General features: G+C 37.2%; 1 protein-coding gene across 2 annotated transcripts in view; it reads right to left on the bottom strand.

Annotated features, from left to right (window-relative positions):
- CARMIL1 (capping protein regulator and myosin 1 linker 1) overlaps positions 1-21,715 on the bottom strand; it is a 151,509-nt gene that overhangs the window by 121,575 nt on the left and 8,219 nt on the right. For both annotated transcript variants that reach the window (XM_063298994.1, XM_063298993.1), the window contains exon 2: positions 19,236-19,333. In XM_063298994.1, coding sequence (XP_063155064.1) covers positions 19,236-19,333 — 98 coding nt within the window. The remainder of the gene's footprint in view (positions 1-19,235; positions 19,334-21,715) is intronic.

Genomic DNA, 21,715 nt, shown 5'->3' with positions numbered 1-21,715 from the left:
TAAAGCTGCAAGTCTTAAGAGAAAGTATGATAGTGGAAATCCCATAATCACAAGGGATGAGTGTATGGGCGTGAGCCACATCACACTGAATTCCCTGACAAAAAGTCCCTAGTGCTCTGAAAGTTCTGGGCTACACACTATGGCAAAGGAAAACAACTGAATCATTCTGCAGTAATTCCCACAGGACTGATTTAAGCACCAATGTACCCACCCCAAAAAATCTGATTAATTCTAGTTGGACATCAGAATCCTGATGTCAAATAATTTTGGAGTTGGAATTCCAGCCTAACAGATGTTTAGAAGATTAGGATTTTCAGGGTTTTTTTTAAAACCTTTCCTTTGTTTGCCCATGTCCATTATCATTCTGGAGCTGACTCAAAGACTGACAACCTAAATTAAGAAAAAAAGGATTGCAAAAAATATCAAGAGCCCAATTTCTTAGAAGGGTTTGCGTTTGGTCTGGTTTTGTCCAAAACAGCTCACATTTTGTGAATGACATTTTTATCCTAAACTGTTAATGGACAAAGATAAGAAGGCTGTCGAAAAAATAAGAAAAGGATGATCCACCCTCCTGGATACTTTATGAGAGTCAAGAAGCACACCAGGAAATGTGCAGCTCAGAGCTCCAGTTGATCTTTTTGTGTTAAGGTGGTAAGAAAGGAATTAAAATAGAAAAGGAAACATAATTAAGCTAAAGTATGAAACTATTGCACAGAGAAACAAATACATACCTATCTTTTAAGATCGTGCCTTAATCCAAAATAACTAATTGACAGTACAGTGTGTGTACGTGTGTGTGGTTTTAAGAGGAACACGTCTACCACTGCATGGAGTTGGCCCTGTGACCTCCCTTCTGCTGCTTTCACCTACAGAATCATACTCAGGACTGACAGTTTGAATCAGAAATGTATAAAAGAGCAAGTAATCTCACTACCAGGTATCCCAAAAGCTTTCAGGCCTGGGGTAAGCATAGGCAACAACAAAAATCTGCCATTCTGGGAAGGAACACCTTGAGCTCCTCAAATCCTGCCCTGGCCTGTCACAGGGTCTGTACAGTTATTGGTGATTACTTTCCCTATCTAGGAAGTGCTGTGTGGAAGAGGAAAGGAATCCAACAATCCCTGCCCTGAAACTGTCCCACACTGAAAATGGTTAAGGGCAGGAATTCCGTCTGGCCTCCCTGCTGAACAATTTGCTCAACAAAGCTCAGCTGTATGGGCAGCACAATTTAGGTCAACATACTTTTCCACCAACTCAGTAATGGGAGGAAACTACATTAAGCAGTTATCTGGAATGTTTCATTAGCCTTGATTCATATTTTAGAAACCCAGCCAATTTAGAAAATACCTTTCATTACTTGAATATACATTGGTGTCCATGGGGCAGCAAGGAGAATAAATGGTGTAACTCTGTGTGTAACTATCTCATCACAAAATGATGCAACCTAGGTACTTGCATTAGATGTCAGGACATAAATACATGACGGTGACATTCATATGATAACAATTTGGCATCACTGTGGTTTGTTACTGACACTATGTGTGTGTGTGTGTGTGTACTTTCTAAAGACTATTTATATTAAGCCCCATGGTTTATTTTCATGCTGGTTTGCTGAACAAGCCAGTCAAGCAAAACAATCACGGCTGTTTTACGAATTTCTAGTTTGTCTTCCTCTTTTTAAAAGATGCTGTAATTCACACTTGCAATCTGTAAAGCAACAACTTACCTTAATTTCAAGAATGGTTTATTGCCCTACAGCAGATTATTGTTTATTTAGTAAACACTGTCACCCCACAAGCCTCATTTACACAGCCAGGAACAAATAAAACACATTGTGGCTTGGTGCAAAGTATAAATCCATTTAGAGCAAATAAAACAATACATGTTTTTGGACCAATTAGTCCATAATTATTCAAACATTATGAACTTGTAACATGCACTTACTGAGATTCTGTTAAACCATGACCAGCAGTGCCTATAATGCCCAATTTATGGAAATTCATAGTTTAGAAATGCAACCAAAACTATATGAAGCACAGAACAGTGTTTTGGTGAATTATAGAATTCTACCTCATTTGACTTTTGAGAACAAATAAACAAATTAAACAGAAAGCTGATATATTTCAAAGTACCAATCTACCATATGATTTCCAATAATGCCTCCAGGCCCACAGATTTCTTAGGGGAAAAAAGTCCAATACAGACACCCAATTTTTTTAAAAGTTGGGGGTAGTAAGAGGAATTAGAACTAGATGGATTGGCAACAAGAAACACCCTTAAAAGTTTGCTTTCTGATCAATAAATAGCTACAGCCTAGGAAGCCTCACTCCATAGCTATGTTAATGGGGTGTTACATGAATGAAACAATTGTTAATGAAACAATCTTGAAATGTTATTTGTGTCATATTGACTCAAAAATTCTTTAATATCCTTCACTACTTGTCTTATAGTGCAACAACAATTGGGTTGTTTTGCCAGGTGCCATTTCATATCCTCCACTATACTAGGAATATTCAGCATTTTTCTGTATTTCACAGCATGGGGGAGGGGTGTGTGGTTTGTATGTGTCTTAACAACTTTGTTTTATATGAAAAAAATTAAAGTTGAACGGGTACCTAACGCCTACCTTGAGAATGTCTGGAATATTTAGTAAAGAATTAATCTGTTTAATTTCAAATCCAGAACAAAATGTAAATTAGTTTATTTTATCTACCTAACTGGCTACTTCATCTGCTGTCAGTCTGAAAGCAAGTATAGCAGTTGTGAAACAAGAGAAGTTACAAAAGTGACAGAAGTATCGTCTTACTCATTTTCAAAGTAACATAGAAGCTTCAATGACAAGCAATTCCATCAGGGCAGTAAATGTAATACTTCATCAGTGGATTCTTATGACCACCAATCTCCATGCTAATTTCTCTAAAGTATCTGTACTGAAGCAAATAGAGTTTCAAAAGACTTCAATTACAGCCAAAGGAGTACATTTGGTTATTGGAAATCTAATGCCTGTGGCATCACCAAATCACCACTCTATTCAATTTATTGAGTTTTATTGAGCATTATACCTAATAAAAATTATGTAGTATAGAAACTATAAAGTATCTTTATTAATGAATAGTCATGATGCAGACCTTTCTAGTATTTCTTTTGATTAACTATCAACTTGAGTAAATCCTATTTATAGAACTTAGATATTTTTACCTTGCACAGTATTATAATTTTTCAGTTTGTTTTACTTAGCTCACAAGCATAAAGTCTACAGAATATATGTTGCATACTTTTTTTGAAGTGATGCAGACATATAACTTCCATATTTTCATGATCAACTACTGAACATCAGCATAAATAATGTTTAAATATGAAGCTCAAGAAGTAGTATAATTTATTGATTTTATTTATTGATTACTAAAACTCTTTATCTCACCCAGCTCCAAACTTGTCAAATAAAACTCATAAAATAACAACATACAAATCAGAATGATGTCAAAATAAGGCAAAGGCCAAAAAATCTTAATCACCAAATGTTTTCTTAAAAATCAAGGTTTTAACTGCTCTGTGGAAAGATAAGAACGTGAGGGGCACATAGATTTCAGGGGGCACTGTGTTCTAGAGAACAGGGAGGCCTGTTTTAGGGTTTATTTCCTCTTGATTTTTTAAGGAGAGGGAACCCAGAGCATCCCTTCCTGGACTGCTCAAACAGGACAAGTAGATTCCCTTTTGATGGTCCTGTGGTGCTTTATAGGTAAAGCCATCCAGGGCTTTATAGATAATGCAGCACATTGAATTGTATCTCGAGAAAAAAAAAAACCTAATTACCAATGCAGCATCTGTAATATTGATGTAGTACTGCTACATTAGCATTCACCTGCCAGCACATGGGCTGTTGCATTTGTACTAGTTGAAATAGTCTTCAAGGATAGCCCCAAGCAGAGTACATTACAAAAATCTAATTTTGAAGTAATAGTTGTGTGAGAACACGGTTTGTCATAGCTCTCTTATTTGTGTTTTTTAATAATAATTAGGCCAACTTTAAGCAATAGAACCCTTCTATTACCTAGCCAACCTAGTTATCTTTGAAACTATGCAGACTCAACCCTTGTTAGTACCATCTGGAAATTCTAGATCTGTTGGCTAGATTAGGAAACAGTAACAATAATAATAAAAATCCTGAAAGAAAGCAATGACAAACTACTTCCATAAAATACAGAAAAGCTGCATGGATGTGTCATCTGAAGACAAACTTAACCTGAGGGCTTCTTTACCTTACTACTTCACCATGTTTCTAATTTGCTTTTTTCCCCATTTTTCCACTCTGGGTTTTTCCATAATATAGTAAGGATCGTGTAATTGTTAAGTTGTATCTCCTATTCCATTTTTGTTTGTTTTTTTAATCTTCTTTGATGGTCTATGACAATGCATTTAACAAAATCTAAAACTGGAATAAATTTTAAAATTATTTGATTTAGAATAACCCAAAGCTTATAATGAGGCGCTTAGCACCAATTTTTAATTCTTTTGTTTTGACTATCATTGGCATGACATGCTATACTTAGAACTACTGTATGCATAATAAAAGCTTTATGCCAAATGCATCAATACTGCTGCATACAGAACAGTTTTCTAAGTGTGCAAGTGTATGATTCAGGGGAATTAAACTTCCATTGAGTTTATAATCACAAGAGCCTTATTTGCAGTTCTCACCTGTGACTCCTATATTATGCTGTTTTGATTTGAGGGAATTATTGTTTATCTTGGAGGAATCGTATTTCCTGTTGTGATAATAAATTATACAAGGCTACCTTATGCTTAGTTTTAGACTTAAGGTAATATAAAATTAAACTAATACCCCAGTTCAGCATTATGTAATTATGCTAGAAACTTAAACTACTTCCTACTCGAGAGATCATCACCTTAAAGTTTTCTCAAGCACCTTGTATGGACATACCCCAAATATTCTGCAACCATAAAACCCACAATATAGTTAAAGTTAACATGAAAACCTGCCTATGCAACCTGGGGCATCAGTATTCATTGGGAAGAGCCAGTTTTATTACCTGATCATAAGCATATAAAAACTTTATCCTGAGATTACTCTACTTGGGCAACAGTTTCACTTAAAGATAATACTGAAAAGTACAGGCAAGTGAAAAGAATTTACTGCTTTCCAATTCCTGCAGAAATCTCTTTAGAAATTCTCTTCCATTCTTCTCTTAGCTGGCTTGATAGCAGCCTATCTTTGTGTTATTGTCTTATTTGTAATTTTAAAAAGTATGGATGGAAATACCAGGACAGTTTTAGATACTCCAAAACATTCCCATCTGAAAATGTTTATCATAATACTAGTTTATCAGAATGTTAGTTTCCAAAGGTACATAGGCTGGTTTTACAACACATGCAGAATACTCAGCAGTCCAAACTTTTGTCAGTCTCTAACCTTTTCTTAGCTTTTCTTGAATCAACATGCTAAACAGTATTCTGCAGCACAGGCAACAGCATCTTTATCCCTCTTTTTCATTTTGCTCTAGTTGCAGCTGGATAAGGCAGGCCTGTTATATGTCTCTGAACCCTCAGCAGGGAGTTCCTTAGTACTTATAACGGAGCAGCGGAGACTTATAGGTCTTCTGAAGAAGCTGGGAGATTTGATCAATCTCTCAAACAGATGTGGGTCAGGTAATTTTTGAGAAATGGTAGGCAACTTGGGAGCAGAAGCTAAAATAGCTTCGAAGTCTAGCAAGAGCCTTTAGTCTAGATGCTCTTTATTTGATATTGAGATTTTATAACTGATTGTGGTATGTTATAGGGTTATTTCTCTTTTTATTTTATGTCCATATTGCCTGTAGTTATAAGCACATAAATTTATTATTATTATTAGGAATTCAAGATCATAATTTAAGTATCATAAGTTTACAATTTCAAGTAGCATGCTTTCACGAAGCTGAATTTATTATATAGTATTTTAGTAATTTATTTAGTATATATTATATACTGATCATACTGAATACTTGCCCACACCATTAATATTAAAATAAATATTTAATTTTTAATGCTTATTTTTAAATGTTTTTCTCTTACTATTGAGCTATTTTAGCCTTGTAAAATACAAAATTTTCATGGCTTATCCTTTCTATCTTATCTGTTTTAAAAAACTGCACAGAGCAAAATCTATATTGCTGGGGCTATTGTTCATTTCTGTCAGACATCTGACAAAGCCTAAGCCAGTTTTTCCTTTTTATTCTTTTTTTAAAAAGTCCCAATAGTTTAGCCCTTCAGAAATGTAAGAAAGTACTTTTTTTTTCTCTATTAAATAAGCAGCTCTGAAAACAAAGCTAGAATATCAGAACTTCTTATCCAGGAATGACAACATTAATTTTCTTTCACCTGCCATACTATTTTAGCAGAGTTTTCTTAGTAACATTTGAACCTACTAAATACAAACTAATAAAAACAGAATACTTTAAACAATGCTAGTGGAAGAGTAGAGCGATTCTTATAAATAAGTGTATTAGAAAAGCAAAATGCCTTAAGCAAATTAAGTAATATACATAGAGCATATAGTTTTATGTGAGAAATCACTGTTCAGCACCATTTTGGAAACATAGCTAGTTGAAAGATACACCGTGTCTATCTGTATCATGCTAATTTAAAGGTAAGAGTTTAAAATAAATATTATCAGTGAAGCTTTCAACAAACACAGAATACCCATTATCAACAACTGTAAAAAGAAAAATCACATTAATGAGGTTTTTAAAAGCTATGTTTTGATATGTAAAGAAAAGTCCAGAACATTTGAAAAAAAAATATTCACCGAGATTTCTCACCACTATTAACAGTCAAAAATCTCTTATTCTAAAAATGTCTTCCCCTTTCTCACATTAACAACTATTTAGATATGTTAGAAGGAAATTAATGTAAAAATAAACATTCCTAAAAGCTACATACTCTACAAGCTAAGTATCTGAAGGAGAAGCCTCCTGTAGTGCCACCATCTGTGTACGCTCCGTAGGGTGCCTGAACAGCTGCCACCACCACCATCTTTCCCAAAACAGGGAAGAAAATGGTGGCACTTTTTTTTTTTTTTTTAATCCATTAAGCAGCAGAAGCTCCAATGGGCAATCCCAGACTTCTGCTTCAGCTCAAGGGTATGTGCCCTGAGTATATGTCTCTGTATGTGCCACGTTGAATAATTTCCCTAGTAATAACTTGCACATCTCAAACATGAACTGAAATACAACACAAATCCATAAATATTATTATAAACCTCAGCAAAGTCTTTACAGCTTAAATTGTGCAGTTTTAAGTACTTAATTCCAATTTGCTGGCTTTCTGATGCATGAGCGGAAATGGAATGAGCTTAAATCTTAAGCTAAAAATATTTGGCTTCTTAAAAAAATAATTTATGGAATATAGATACCACATCCCAACTGCCACCAGCTTAAGTTTTCAAATGTCTTTGAAGCCTGACCTGGATGTTGGTACAGTACACAAATCACTAAGCAAACTCCATCACCCACAGGTATAGCAGCTGAAACTCCCAAAGAACTGCGCTTGCTGGCCACTTTACCAATCCAAGGTTCCACTGTAAATCTCCATCCATAGTAATTTCCCTAGCTACAAGAGGTGTCTTGTCTGCATTAAGTATGTGCTTCTTCAGTTTCATTCAACTCCAAACCTATACTCATATGGGTTTCCTACATAAATAAGCCCACCCACTGTACTGTGGAAGTTTTGTAGGCTTTAAGTGAATCTTTTGCAAACCCAGTCACTTTATGGCATACAAAACAAACAAATAAAACTCCTAATTTTGGACAGGTCTATAATTTGACATATGTAAATGTCAAGAGATTTGCTTGATCTCTCCCAGGTATGCTTGATCTCACCCAGGTATGATACTGGGTGTAAATAAATGACTGAAGTATACAGAAATACATGTGTCAGCCACCTTAATATTATATGTGAATTTACCACATTTAACATTACACCAGCATTTAACACAGCACTCCCAGATGTTCATTTATTTGGCATTATGTTTCAGTCAGTGCACTGACCAGGGATTAAAAACAGAAATAAATTGTTGCAACATTTCATGAAAACCAACCTTTTCTACTTCTAAAGCTACTTATTAAATCCTAACCTCACTCCCAAACAAACATAATATTGCCTCAAATTATAGTGTAACACAGATTCTCCTATCTATTGCAAAATTATAACAAAGTAATTTTCTACTGAACAAAACAGACTTCACAGGCATGTAGTGGATGAGCCCAGGGCAAAATATAAAGCATCATCCATTTGCTCTCCAACATCCCCTCCTCTCATTTGTCAGCCAAAAGCTGCTCTTGCTTTGAACTGATCTTTTGCACAGGGAATTAGAAATTCAGCTGAGTTGTATGGTTCAATCTTTCTTGAAGCTTTAAATAACCTCAGACCTTCCTCCCATAATTCTTCCCTTTGAATCCTTTAAATATTGGGCTTTATAACAGATGACCTCACTGTTAGCAGTTGGATGAATGCCTAATAGAACCAATATAGTTATCAGTAGTTGTGCCAAGTTTATGCAGTTGCCAGTCTTACAATGGCAGATTTTTTACTTCAGGTAGAAATGTTTTTACTACAGGTAGAAAATAGCAATGAAAATACATTAGGTCTGAATATCACAATAGAGTTAAAAGCTAACGAAGAGCCTATGCAAACAGATTCAACAAAACAAGATATAAAGATGAAGAACATTTAGATTGGCCTTCTACTGGCTGTTTCCTGAATACCCAGAACAGACAAAGAAAAAATGCTAGTAAGATTCTGACACTGCAAGGTTGGGGAGAGGGGGAGCGATGTAGGCAAGAGGAAAAAAAAATAACCACTGCATTCAAAATAGGGAAGAGGACAGTAAAAGTGGAATATAAAGCTACAGTATATTAAAATGATAAGGCAAAGGAGCCAGAAGTTTTCTGACACATATTTAAGATTCCATCTCATCTTTAGCATTTCCTCATGATAATGATAAACCTCAAGAGTTTCCAAACAAAGCATGGCAATTATACAACTAGGTCGTGAACCCTCCCAGTTCTGGGTGATACTTTCTTTGAAGATCTGTTAAAGGCTAAGCACTCAGAATGTGCATGAATGGGGAAAATGTTTTGCTTTGAACCCAAAAACAATCCCCTGTGTTCCAGAGGTTCTGAGAAACCATCTTCAGTTCACCATACTTATATAGGGTAAAACAAAATCCAGAGGGACAAATAGGGAAAGGGTGGTGTATACTGTCCCCCCACTTCCCTCTGTAATTCCAAGTGCAACATAACCCACTGGGCCATGTGCCTTAGAGCCTGATGAATGTTACATTCATCAGCCACCACCAGCCGCTCACCATGATATATCCAACGGAGTCACCTGTTCCACAATCTTCCCAGTGAATTCCCTCCCCTCAACCACCCATGTCCCGGAATAGCTTATCCCACTGGCCTGCATGCATGGACCCAGGCATGGACCCAAATACCCAAAACAGGCACAGGCCTCCAAAACAAGCTATTCCATGTACTGGAGAGTTCATGCACAAAGCATTTTGCACCTTTCTACAAAGCACTTTCTGAAACATAGGACAATATTTAAGCAAGACTCTAATAGCTAGAGAGAGAAATAAGATTATTTTGTTGCACAACTTTAGTTTTAATATGCCTTAATCTTAACACACGAGTATTTTTCCTTGATCTCAGTTTATGAAACAGAGCAGCAGAGATCCTATGGCAACATATAGGCCTCCACAGAATTGTACATAACTCTCACCTTAATTTTGAAAATCAATTGCAAGAGCTCAATGTAGAACTCTGAGAAGAGCACTTTATCCCCTTATCAGAAATTGCTCTAAGACGAAGGGAGGGAAGAAAGACCTGAACAACGGATATTAATCCTAAGAAAAATGTGGCCTTTTACAGAAAAAAAAATCTAAATAAGCAGAGGCCCAGCATTTCATGGTACATACTCCATACAATCAAATTTATATTAATCAAATTTCTTAATAGGGATATGTTGATATGACATTCTGACAGACACAGAGATAAATATATGCTCGTTGCTACCTTGATGTTTTCATGTTGCACAGAAGTCCCCCATCTTTATGTTTCTATCTTGTCACAGGGTATTGTGAGAGCTTTCAGGAGTGGATAGCAATGTACATTCAAAGATTCTGTGACCCAGTTCAATATTTTTCTTTATTTGTAACATTCCAAGATGGAAAAGCACTGGTTCCTCTATGAGTCTGAGTCCTTCAGCTAGACAGCTTCAGTTCTATTTTAGCTGATAGAAAGCACTGGCAAATAAAGCAGATAAACAAACCCACTCTCTTTCCTATTTTTCATTTTAGAAGACAGTAGAATTTAACAAACTGATTTATGGTCTATGTCAGTGTGTGTGTGAGCTGTTGTGTATGGGGAAGTTAATTAAAGAGATTCAATTAAACTTAGCTGGCTACTCCTCAAAACTACCAGAATGTTGATCTTCAAATCTCCCTGTCTGGAACCTGCTTCAAACAGCCTTTATCCAATGTCATACTACCTTCCTCCCTGCCCCAGTGATATCTATGCTGACTCCTCTTTGGTGATCTAGATTCATTCCTGAATCTGCATCTCTTCAGTAGTCTGAAATTGCCTAATGCCATGTTTCCTTGCTAACCATTTTCTCTTCCTCCTCCTCTGACTTCAACAATAACTGTTCCTGCAAGCTCCTTAGCTTCTTTCTCCTCCATTATAAGAGACTCGGTGCATATAACCTTAGTTTTCTCCCAGCTCTTTCCCAGCATCAGATTATCAGCTGCAAGTACAGCTTGTATGTCTGGAGGATCAAATGACAGGATGGTAAACAGTATTTATCTCTCCTTCTTTCACAGACCGCTTACATTTTACCATTTCATTTACAGACCAAAAAACATAACTTTGGATATTATCAACAACCACAAGGCCTGACTTGTAAAAGAAGAATCTATAAGGCTCAGTGAGATAGACATTTTGGGTGTCAGTGAACTGAAATGGACTGGAATGGGCCACTTCACATCAAATGACCACCAGATCTACTACTGTGGACAAGAGGACCACAGAAGAAATGGAGTAGCCTTCATAATTAATAGTAAAGTGGCTAAAGCAGTGCTTGGATACAACCCAAAAAACGACAGAATGTTCTCAATTCGAATTCAGGGCAACCCATCTAACATCACAGTGATCCAAATATACGCCCCAACCACAGATGCTGAAGAAGCTGAAGTAGAGCAGTTCTATGAGGATCTGCAGCACCTACTGGACAACACGCCTAAAAGAGATGTTACTTTCATCACGGGAGACTGGAATGCTAAGGTGGGCAGTCAGATGACACCTGGAATTACAGGTAAGCATGGCCTGGGAGAACAAAACGAAGCAGGACATAGGCTGATAGAATTTTGCCAAGACAACTCACTCTGTATAACAAACACTCTCTTCCAACAGCCTAAGAGACGGCTTTATACATGGACTTCCCCAGATGGACAACACCGAAATCAGATTGATTACATCCTTTGCAGCCAAAGGTGGCGGACATCTATACAGTCGGTAAAAACAAGACCTGGAGCTGACTGTAGTTCCGATCACGAACTTCTTCTTGCACAATTTAGGATCAGACTAAAGAGATTAGGGAAGACCCACAGATCAGCTAGATATGAGCTCACTAATATTCCTAAGGAATATGCAGTGGAGGTGAAGAATCGATTTAAGGGACTGGACTTAGCAGATAGTGTCCCGGAAGAACTCTGGACAGAAGTTCGCAACATTGTTCAGGAGGCGGCAACAAAATACATCCCAAAGAAAGAGAAAACCAAGAAGGCAAAGTGGCTGTCTGCTGAGACACTAGAAGTAGCCCAAGAAAAAAGGAAAGCAAAAGGCAACAGTGATAGGGGGAGGTATGCCCAATTAAATGCAAAATTCCAGAGGTTAGCCAGAAGAGATAAGGAATTATTTTTAAACCAACAATGCGTGGAAGTGGAAGAAGACAATAGAATAGGAAGGACAAGAGACCTCTTCCAGAAAATTAGAAACATTGGAGGTAAATTCCAGGCAAAAATGGGTATGATCAAAAACAAAGATGGCAAGGACCTAACAGAAGAAGAAGAGATCAAGAAAAGGTGGCAAGAATATGCAGAAGACCTGTATAGGAAGGATAACAATATCGGGGATAGCTTTGACGGTGTGGTCAGTGAGCTAGAGCCAGACATCCTGAAGAGTGAGGTTGAATGGGCCTTAAGAAGCATTGCTAATAACAAGGCAGCAGGAGACGACAGCATCCCAGCTGAACAAGGCAGCAGGAGACGACGGCATCCCAAAATCTTGCAAGATGATGCTGTCAAGGTAATGCATGCTACATGCCAGCAAATTTGGAACACAAGAATGGCCATCAGACTGGAAAAGATCAACTTATACCAAAAAAGGGAAACCACAAAGAATGTTCAAACTATCAAACAGTGGCACTCATTTCACAGGCCAGTAAGGTAATGCTCAAGATCCTGCAAGGTAGACTTCAGCAATTCATGGAGCGAGAATTGCCAGATGCACAAGCTGGGTTTAGAAAAGGCAGAGGAACTAGGGACCAAATTGCCAATATCCGATGGATAATGGAAAAAGCCAGGGAGTTTCAGAAAAACATCTATTTCTGTTTTACTGACTATTCTAAAGCCTTTGACTGTGTGGACCATAACAAATTGTGGCAAGTTCTTAGTGGTATGGGGATACCAAGTCATCTTGTATGCCTCCTAAAGAATCTGTATAACGACCAAGTAGCAACAGGAAGAACAGACCACGGAACAACAGACTGGTTTAAGATTGGGAAAGGAGTACGGCAGGGCTGTATACTCTCACCCTACCTATTCAACTTGTACACAGAACACATCATGCGACATGCTGGGCTTGAGGAATCCAAGGCTGGAGTTAAAATCGCTGGAAGAAACATTAACAATCTCAGATATGCAGATGATACCACTTTGATGGCTGAAAGCGAAGAGGAACTGAGGAGCCTTATGATGAAGGTGAAAGAAGAAAGTGCAAAAGCTGGCTTGCAGCTAAACCTCAAAAAAACCAAGATTATGTCAACCAGCTTGATTGATAACTGGCAAATAGAGGGAGAAAACGTAGAGGCAGTGAAAGACTTTGTATTTCTAGGTGCGAAGATTACTGCAGATGCTGACTGCAGTCAGGAAATCAGAAGACGCTTAATCCTTGGGAGAAGAGCAATGACAAATCTCGATAAAATAGTTAAGAGCAGAGACATCACACTGACAACAAAGGCCCGCATAGTTAAAGCAATGGTGTTCCCCGTAGTAACATATGGCTGCAAGAGCTGGACCATAAGGAAGGCTGAGAGAAGGAAGATAGATGCTTTGGAACTGTGGTGTTGGAGGAAAATTCTGAGAGTGCCTTGGACTGCAAGAAGATCAAACCAGTCCATCCTCCAGGAAATAAAGCCAGACTGCTCACTTGAGGGAATGATATTAAAGGCAAAACTGAAATACTTTGGCCACATAATGAGAAGACATTATGGAGAAGTTGATGATGCTAGGGAGAGTGGAAGGCAAAAGGAAGAGGGGCCGACCGAGGGCAAGATGATATTCTAGAGGTGACGGACCCATCCCTGGGGGAGCTGGGGGAGTTGACGACCAACAGGAAGCTCTGGCGTGGGCTGGTCCATGAAGTCACGAAGAGTTGGAAGCGACTAAACGTATAAACAACAAATAAGGCTCATTGCCTAGATCAAGGGTAAAACTTCTCTGGATTTCATGTGTATTTTGAATCATACACTGTAAAAGAAAAAAAAAGCAAGAAATCAGTATTTTGCCTTCTATTCCTCTTTTCTTTTTTTGGTCTTTTTTTTAATGGCATTGCTAAGACTGCAGAAATGACTTGAAAAGTTAAGAGGGGCCGTGAGCACAGGGGATGGGACTATGATGCAAACCATGGAAGTCATATGAAGTAGAGATGGGACTTTTCAAGATTTTTTGGTCCTGGATTCGATATGTTTTTAAAGGTTTGGGGGGTGTTTACTACTGGTTTCCCACACGTCTTTGTCTTAAAATGGTGGGAACCATGGCAGTGATTTTTGGCAGGTTCCTGATGCCATAAAAAGGGGGAGATTGTGTAAAAGGCTGCTTGGCCTGCACTATATTGTTCACCCAAGTCAAGTTTAACCATTACAGTTTTGGCACTCCCTTTATGTAGATGTTTACAATATCAAATTAATAGCATAACAACAGCCAGCTGCCTATGACTAGTTGTTTATTTTTTTAAGGATATATATCCATAGAGCTATTGCAGTATGTAAAGATCTGGCCATAATTTGGGTAAAGGTAAGCATTTTTTTATTATTTTATTTCCTAGACTGTGTTGCTGGAATCCATGTTCATCAGTAAGGATGTGATGATATACACATGTGCAAGGTCTAATATGTCACAAAACATTTGATTCTTAAACCACGAATCTCTTCCTCAATAGATTATTTAAGGTCAGTGTCTGATCATCACAATCAAAGAACACTATAAAAAGTGTGCACACATAATTCAGAATAGTGTACAAGGAAGTCTTCATATGATTTACTAATGTTAACTGACTGGTAGACGTGTTTCTTCATACCCCAACCACTCGGATTTGGTGGGCTGCAAACTGAGAACAAGAACATAAATCTTCAATGCTAAATGATCCAATTCTTGAAGCAACATTTTTTTTGCTTCAATTTAAACATCAAAACATTAATTTCACAGCTGAAAGTCAGATACTTAGGAAGTTTCCAAAAAAGCAAAAAATGCAATGGAAATTCAAACCTCCATATCAAGTAACATACTTAACCACCACAAAGTATAATCACTTAACAGTATAATCTAGTATAATCCAATCACTTAAGATTACTAACACAGACTTAGAAATGTTAGCTTTCTTATGGCTTGATACAAATGAGTATAATTTCATAGACTTTAATTGGAGACAAAGATAACTATAAAAAGCTCTATTTAAAATACTAATCTAGAAAATAGAGATGGTCTCCCAATTCATAATTTATTTTAAAATAGTAAGCAATGTAATTAAGACCACTATTACTACTACTCTACTACAGCATAAATCTTACAGTTCCATGATCATTATCTCTGAGGCTGAGATTCTGAATAAACCCAAGCCAGAATTATTTAAAGCCATGATTATTGAACAAGCCATAGTAGCCTAGTTTATAAAGTACATCTCTTTTTGAGTAGAAACATAGCACATAAATTATGTAAATAAAGCTAAACTGTTCATACTTCATATTAAGCCCCAATCTAATCAAAGCCCCAGCTATCTTTGTAACCCCCAAAGCACCCCAGACTACACTGCTAACATTCAGAAACAAAAACTTTTTTTTTTGCTAGAATAAGGAACAAAATGGGTTCACTAGTTTACCATTTAAACATCTCAGAACACCCCAAACACCTAAAAACAAACTAAAAACTTCAGTCCAACGCATTCTGGTGATCAGTCCTGCTCCTGGAATACCTTGAAGGCTAGAAAGAAAGTGAAAAGCTTGCTGCCCCCGGCTTATCATTATGTTTGAATTAGTCTTAACAAATAAATAGGCCAATTTCACACTGGGGTTTGAGCTGAGTCCTTCTAGGACACTCAGACTTATGGATCAGCTTTTAATGTAGACTTCAAGAATTGTCTGGGATCATACATCACACTATGCAATAATTGTTTGGGTTCATAAATAGGGTTGGATTCCTAAAAGTGGGTTCATAAAGCATACTGAATGATTTATTGAACAACTCAAGTACAGCGTATAAACTCAATCAGTCTAAATAAAAAATGGAGTAGAGTACCCACAAATAGAGAAAAACTGCTGAATGTATACTTAAGACATATTTTCTGCATACATTCTTTTATATTCTTTCAAAATAGCATCCTAAATATTATACACTTGTCCCTGAATGGAATTCTAGAAGTCAAACACAGAGCTGAAAGTGTTTGGAAAACAAGAGCAAAGCCCAAGAAGCTCTGTGTATAAACATTCAAATAATTTACAATCAGTTTCCTTCTAGCTAAAGAATCAAGTTATATTCCCTTGGAAAAATCACCTTACTGATCACTGTGAACTGAGTTTCTGGCCTACTTTCTTGTATACAGTAATCACCACCATGACTAGATGATTAATTTAAAAGATGGAAGGGAAAGGATTACAGTCTTCTGTTCGCACATACTTTTATAAGACAAATCATGGTATATAACATGATTTGATACAGTTTTATATATGTGTGTATAAACCGCTGAGCTGCTGAGCTTGCCAATCGGAAGGTTGGCTGTTCGAATCCGTGTGACGTGGTGAGCTCCTGTTGCTAGTCCCAGCTCCTGCCAACCTAGCAGTTCGAAAACATGCAAATGTGAGTAGATTAATAGGTACCACTTCGGCAGGCAGGTAACGGCATTCCATTTAGTCATGCTGGCCACATGACCATGGAAGTGTCTACGGACAAACGCCGGCTCTTTGGCTTTGAAACGGAGATGAGCACCGCCCCCTAGAGTCAGACACGACTGGACATAATGTCAAGGGAAACCTTTACCTTTACTATGGTATATGTATATATGAAATCTACAAATGCATAAAATTTTCTAAGTGTTCAGCCATTAGTTATTGTTAGATTAACATACTTTAATCATAGCATTTTACCATTAATATAACTGGAAACAAGGTTAATCTCTGACTTTCTCATGGCTGAGGGTTGCTTTAATTTTTTACCCACATAGCAGAAGTGGCTGGTGACAGGGGATCACTGGAGTGGGATGGGAGTTAAATCCAACCAAATTCAGTGGGGTGAGCCACCAGGAAAAGGCGAATAGGACTACAGCCTAAAAGTGTATTCCTTGGTAACTATCCAAGATTAAGTGTTAGCAACAAAGAGGCCATACCTCTTGTACAAGTTTTCACTCTCTAGCACTAGTGTCTTTCTTCTCCTGAACTAATGTGCATGGGCAAATTAGATCTCAAATAATAGAATTCATAATGCTGGAGGTTTATCTTTAAGATGTGGGAAATCCTGAAAATTATTTTATGGGCTTAAAACTTTATGATACCCCCTTTAAGGATGGAGCAATTCTGAATACTCTTTCAGTCTAGAAGCTTGATAAAATCATTTATGTTTACCCTGTACTGAAAGACAATACTGTGCAGTGGTGATCAAATTTCAAAAATGAAGAGAGATTGCAGTTCTATATAGCATTGCATACACTATGAAACTGCTCACATAGGGGACAGACATGAGTATACTTCCTTTATTTCACATATAAAAGGTAACAACTTAATTATATTTCTACCATTATAACTAATGCATTTGTACATCTACATGCAAAGTGAGAAATATCAGTGACAGAGAAAGTTACACTGTAATCCAAGCAAATGTTTCATATATCTTCAAGAGAAGTACAAAGGATCATATATAATCTTCCTGAAATAACATCAATAATTTGTAACTGTCATGAGCACTGATGGTAAGCAGGAGGGGGCCCCTATCCAGGGGGGAAAATGCATGCGTAGTACTGAGGAATTAAGCAGCCATTCAAAGAGACACAGAACAGACCCGCCTTAACCTTTGGGGTTTATCTGTCTGGGTTTTTCCCACGCTTCTTCAGTTTGTTAGGATTTTCTGTCTAATGTAGCAGTAATAAACACTAGAGACCTATTCCTTGTCTCAGCGTGATTCCTGGCTGTTAGGACAGTAACATCGAACATCATACTGTCACGCAAATATACAAATAATTTTAAAATTCCCAACCTGCAGCAAGTTGCAAATAACTTGTAGATCTTAGGTAAAGGTAAAGGTAAAGGTTTCCCTTGACGTAAAGTCCAGTCGAGTCCGACTCTAGGGGGCGGTGCTCATCTCCGTTTCTAAGCCTTGGAGCCGGCGTTGTCATAGACACTTCCGGGTCATGTGGCCAGCATGACGACTCGGAACGCCGTTACCTTCCCGCCGAAGCGGTACCTATTAATCTACTCACATTTGCATGTTTTCGAACTGCTAGGTGGGCAGGAGCTGGGATTAACAACGGGAGCTCACCCCGCTGCGCGGTTTCGAACCGCCGACCTTCCGATCAACAGCTCAGCGGTTTAACCCGCAGCGCCACCGCATCCCTAGATCTTAGGGCCATGAATTTAAAGAAAGGAGTTTTTTTTAAAGAGAAAAGTGAGCCTAGTGTAAGCATTATGAAGAATATGTTTCTAATACTTTAAATAATTGATACCTTAAAGAAGCAAGGTGTTTGTAGATACTACTGCTACTCAACAATTACCTTAAATGTCCAACAAAAATCAAAATATCCAAAGATTTACAGATGAGATAAATATTTAATTTTTCTCAAGCAAAAATCTCTGGCTGGGTTCATTTATCATGCTAAGCCATGCTTTACTTTCATCATGATTGGCTGACCGACCCACAATATAACACTAACCCACGGTGAAACAAAGCCACCTTAATCTCCAAACCATCTTTTATGTCTTAGCTTCTATAAATATAGCAACAGTGATAAATTCAGTAAACCATGATTATTCAAACCAGAACAACTACTCAGAACACAGTATTACTATAACATCTGCTTAGCCCTTTCTTTATCTGTGTCTTCCAAAGTGAAATGGAGGAAATGTTTCTCAAAATTACAGCGCAGAGCTCTGGAACAGGTATTATTAAGGCAAAGAGACTGTCAGTTCCTGCCTGCTCTAAAGTTCCAGCACTATTTTGACCTTATCTCCCTTTCTTCCCCCACATTCACAAACACACACAGAACAACAAATAAAGGTTATACTCTGCAAAATTTATGGACATAAAACGTACACATCTTGAACAACCCCTCCCATATTTTATAATAATAGAGTCTCAGATACACTGTGATAATATTACTGGTACCTACAAGTACTGTAATTATATTTTTACCCTAAAAATCCTACAAGCACTGTCTGACCTATTTTGGATAATGTTTGTACGATAATGTTTCTTCATTTGAACTGTCAAATCAAGTTCCTCATTTGGATAGATTCTACATTCAAATACTTTTTCCCAAAATACATTACTACTGTGTCCAGAAATGCTTATATAAATTTTCTTGTATAAGAGGAACAAGAATTTAGAAAAGAACAATTATTTAAGCTAAAGTATTTTCATTTATTGGGGGGAGAGTAATTAAATCAAGAAATAAATTGTTCAAAGAAAAATTGAATGTACTTACCAATATTTTATTATCTACTTTGTCACTCTTGACTTCAAGCTTAACTTTCTTTTTCACAGAAATCTTTATCTTCCTTCCAATCACATCCCTCACGCTTTCTGAAACAGTAGAGAGCATACATACTTTCAGTGTTCAGGAACTGAAAGAATCTATATAGATATACTATTATTTTATTCCCAGGTAAATACTCTTCAATGTAAATAAATTTAACAGATATTCTACCACTCTTATTAACTGCTCCAAAGTGAAATATTACATGAACTCTATTTTAAAAAGTAAATCAAGCTCCCCTTTGTTTATGGGTTGACTGAAGAGACTAGAGAACTGTAAACCAAAACAAAAGGCTTACTTCTCTTTTTATAAAATACTTAGTCCCATACAGTCATGTGAAAAAGTAAGTATACCCCACTGAAATTTTTTACTCTTTCAACACATTTCAACATACAGATATTTGATTTTCATTTCAACAATACTGATAGATAAAGGGATGATTAGATGTAAATGGTTAGAACTTTGTTAGAGAGGATCTGGGAGGAACTTGTCAGACATTTAGTTTGATTTGCTTGTTGTTGTTAACATGTTTGGTATAACCATGTCTAGATCAAAAGACTTCTCTGAGTTCTTCAGAAAGAAGGTTATAGATTCCTGTAAGTCTGGGAATGGATTTTAAAAGATTGCCAAACAGCTGGACATCAATCATTCCACTGTTCAGAAGATCATCTACAAGTAGAAAAGATCTCAAACAAGTGTCAACTTGCCCAGGCCAACCAGCAGGTTCAGCCATAGAGCAGACTAAATTTTGCTCATAAACACCTAGGCAAAGACCAGGACTTCTGGACCAATGTGCTCTGCACAGGTGAGGCAAAGAGTTTTTTGGCCACAGCGACAGAAGACATTTAGCAAAAACGAAAGAAAGCATTTCACCAGAAGAACCTGATACCAAACCTGATACTGCAAAGCATAGTGGTGGAAATTTTATGGTTTGGGGGCTGCTTTGCTGCATCAGGGCCTGGGCAACTCACCATCACAGAATCCACTATAAACTGTTTATTGAACCAGAGGGTGCTTGAGGATAATGTAAGACCATCTGTCAGAAGACTGAAGCTCAACTGAAAGTGGACCTTCAAACATGGCAATGATCCTAAACATTCCAGGAGTGGCTGGGAAGGAAAAAAAGAAATGGAGGACTCTGGACTGGTCAAGCCAAAGCCTGGATCTAAATCCCATTAAGATGCTGTGGGGTGATTTGAAATGGGATGTACATGCAAGAAACCCCTCAAACATTGTGCAGCTGAAAACATTCTGCATGGAGGAGTAGGGAAAAAATCCTCCCAGTTGATGTCAGGGCTGATAGACAATGATAAGAAACGCCGATTTGGGATTGTTTCTGCCAAAGGGGGCAACGCCAGATATTAGAGCCAAGGGTATACTTATGTTTTCTCAGAAGGAAATGGCATATCTATTAATTTTTTGTTGAGTAAATGTTTGCAAAGTCAATTTTTCAGTTTTTTAAATATTATATCACCTTTATATTTATATACTGCTTGAATGGAGGTAAATACTGACACGTTCACATATGTTAAAAAAGAAAAAAACTTTACATGAGGTATACTTACTTTTTCACATGACTATGTTTGATCTCATTTATACTCAGATATCCTACATAACAGCCATTTACATTTTATACATAAATGTAATTTCTCAGAAATGACCACGACCTTTCTAAGCTTGTCTCTCCCACCCACACACACAAAGACCACAGTAATTCCAAATATTTTTCTCTGATAGATGGGATCTCCAAAATATATAATGATACTCAATCTACCAATTAAATTTCTGATTTATGGCCTACCAACATAGTAGTCCTTGAACCATACACAAACCAGACTACACTGCTGGGCTCTAAGAACAATAGTTTTCTCCTGCAATATTTTTGTATTCTAAGTATTCCAGTTTAATACTGAAATACTAAGCCAAGAGCGTGAAAAGCTGCCATTTCAACATGGGCTTCGCAGAACTATTACTCAAACTGCTGTTACAGTTTGATGCCAAATTTTCATTCAATTCTAATACCATCTGTCCCAAGTCACAAACAACTTCCTTCTCAAAGAGTTTTCAGGCATTTTTTTTTCTTTCTCTCCCTCCCTCTCTGTACAAGAAATAGACTTGGAGGTCAAGTCCAGAACTATATTTAAAAGTCAGACTTAGGGAGGGGAGATTTCTGGCACAGGCTATATACTTAGCAGATGAAAGAGATGTTACATTATTCATCTTCACTTGTACAATAATGTTGTATTCTGCCTGCCCTGCAGGCATTTGATTTTCTTTTTCTCTCTATTTACAATATCATGCAAGTGACTACTGTTAGATCTATACTGACAAGTTTGTCATCTTATACAATAAGGATAAATCATATGTGCAAATTATGCATTAAAGTCATGAAGTAAGATACAAATAAAATAAAAACACAATATTCAATA

This window comes from Candoia aspera, chromosome 3, assembly GCF_035149785.1.
Source record: "Candoia aspera isolate rCanAsp1 chromosome 3, rCanAsp1.hap2, whole genome shotgun sequence".
Classification (NCBI taxonomy): domain Eukaryota; kingdom Metazoa; phylum Chordata; class Lepidosauria; order Squamata; family Boidae; genus Candoia; species Candoia aspera.
This window is presented reverse-complemented; position numbering and strand designations above follow the sequence as displayed.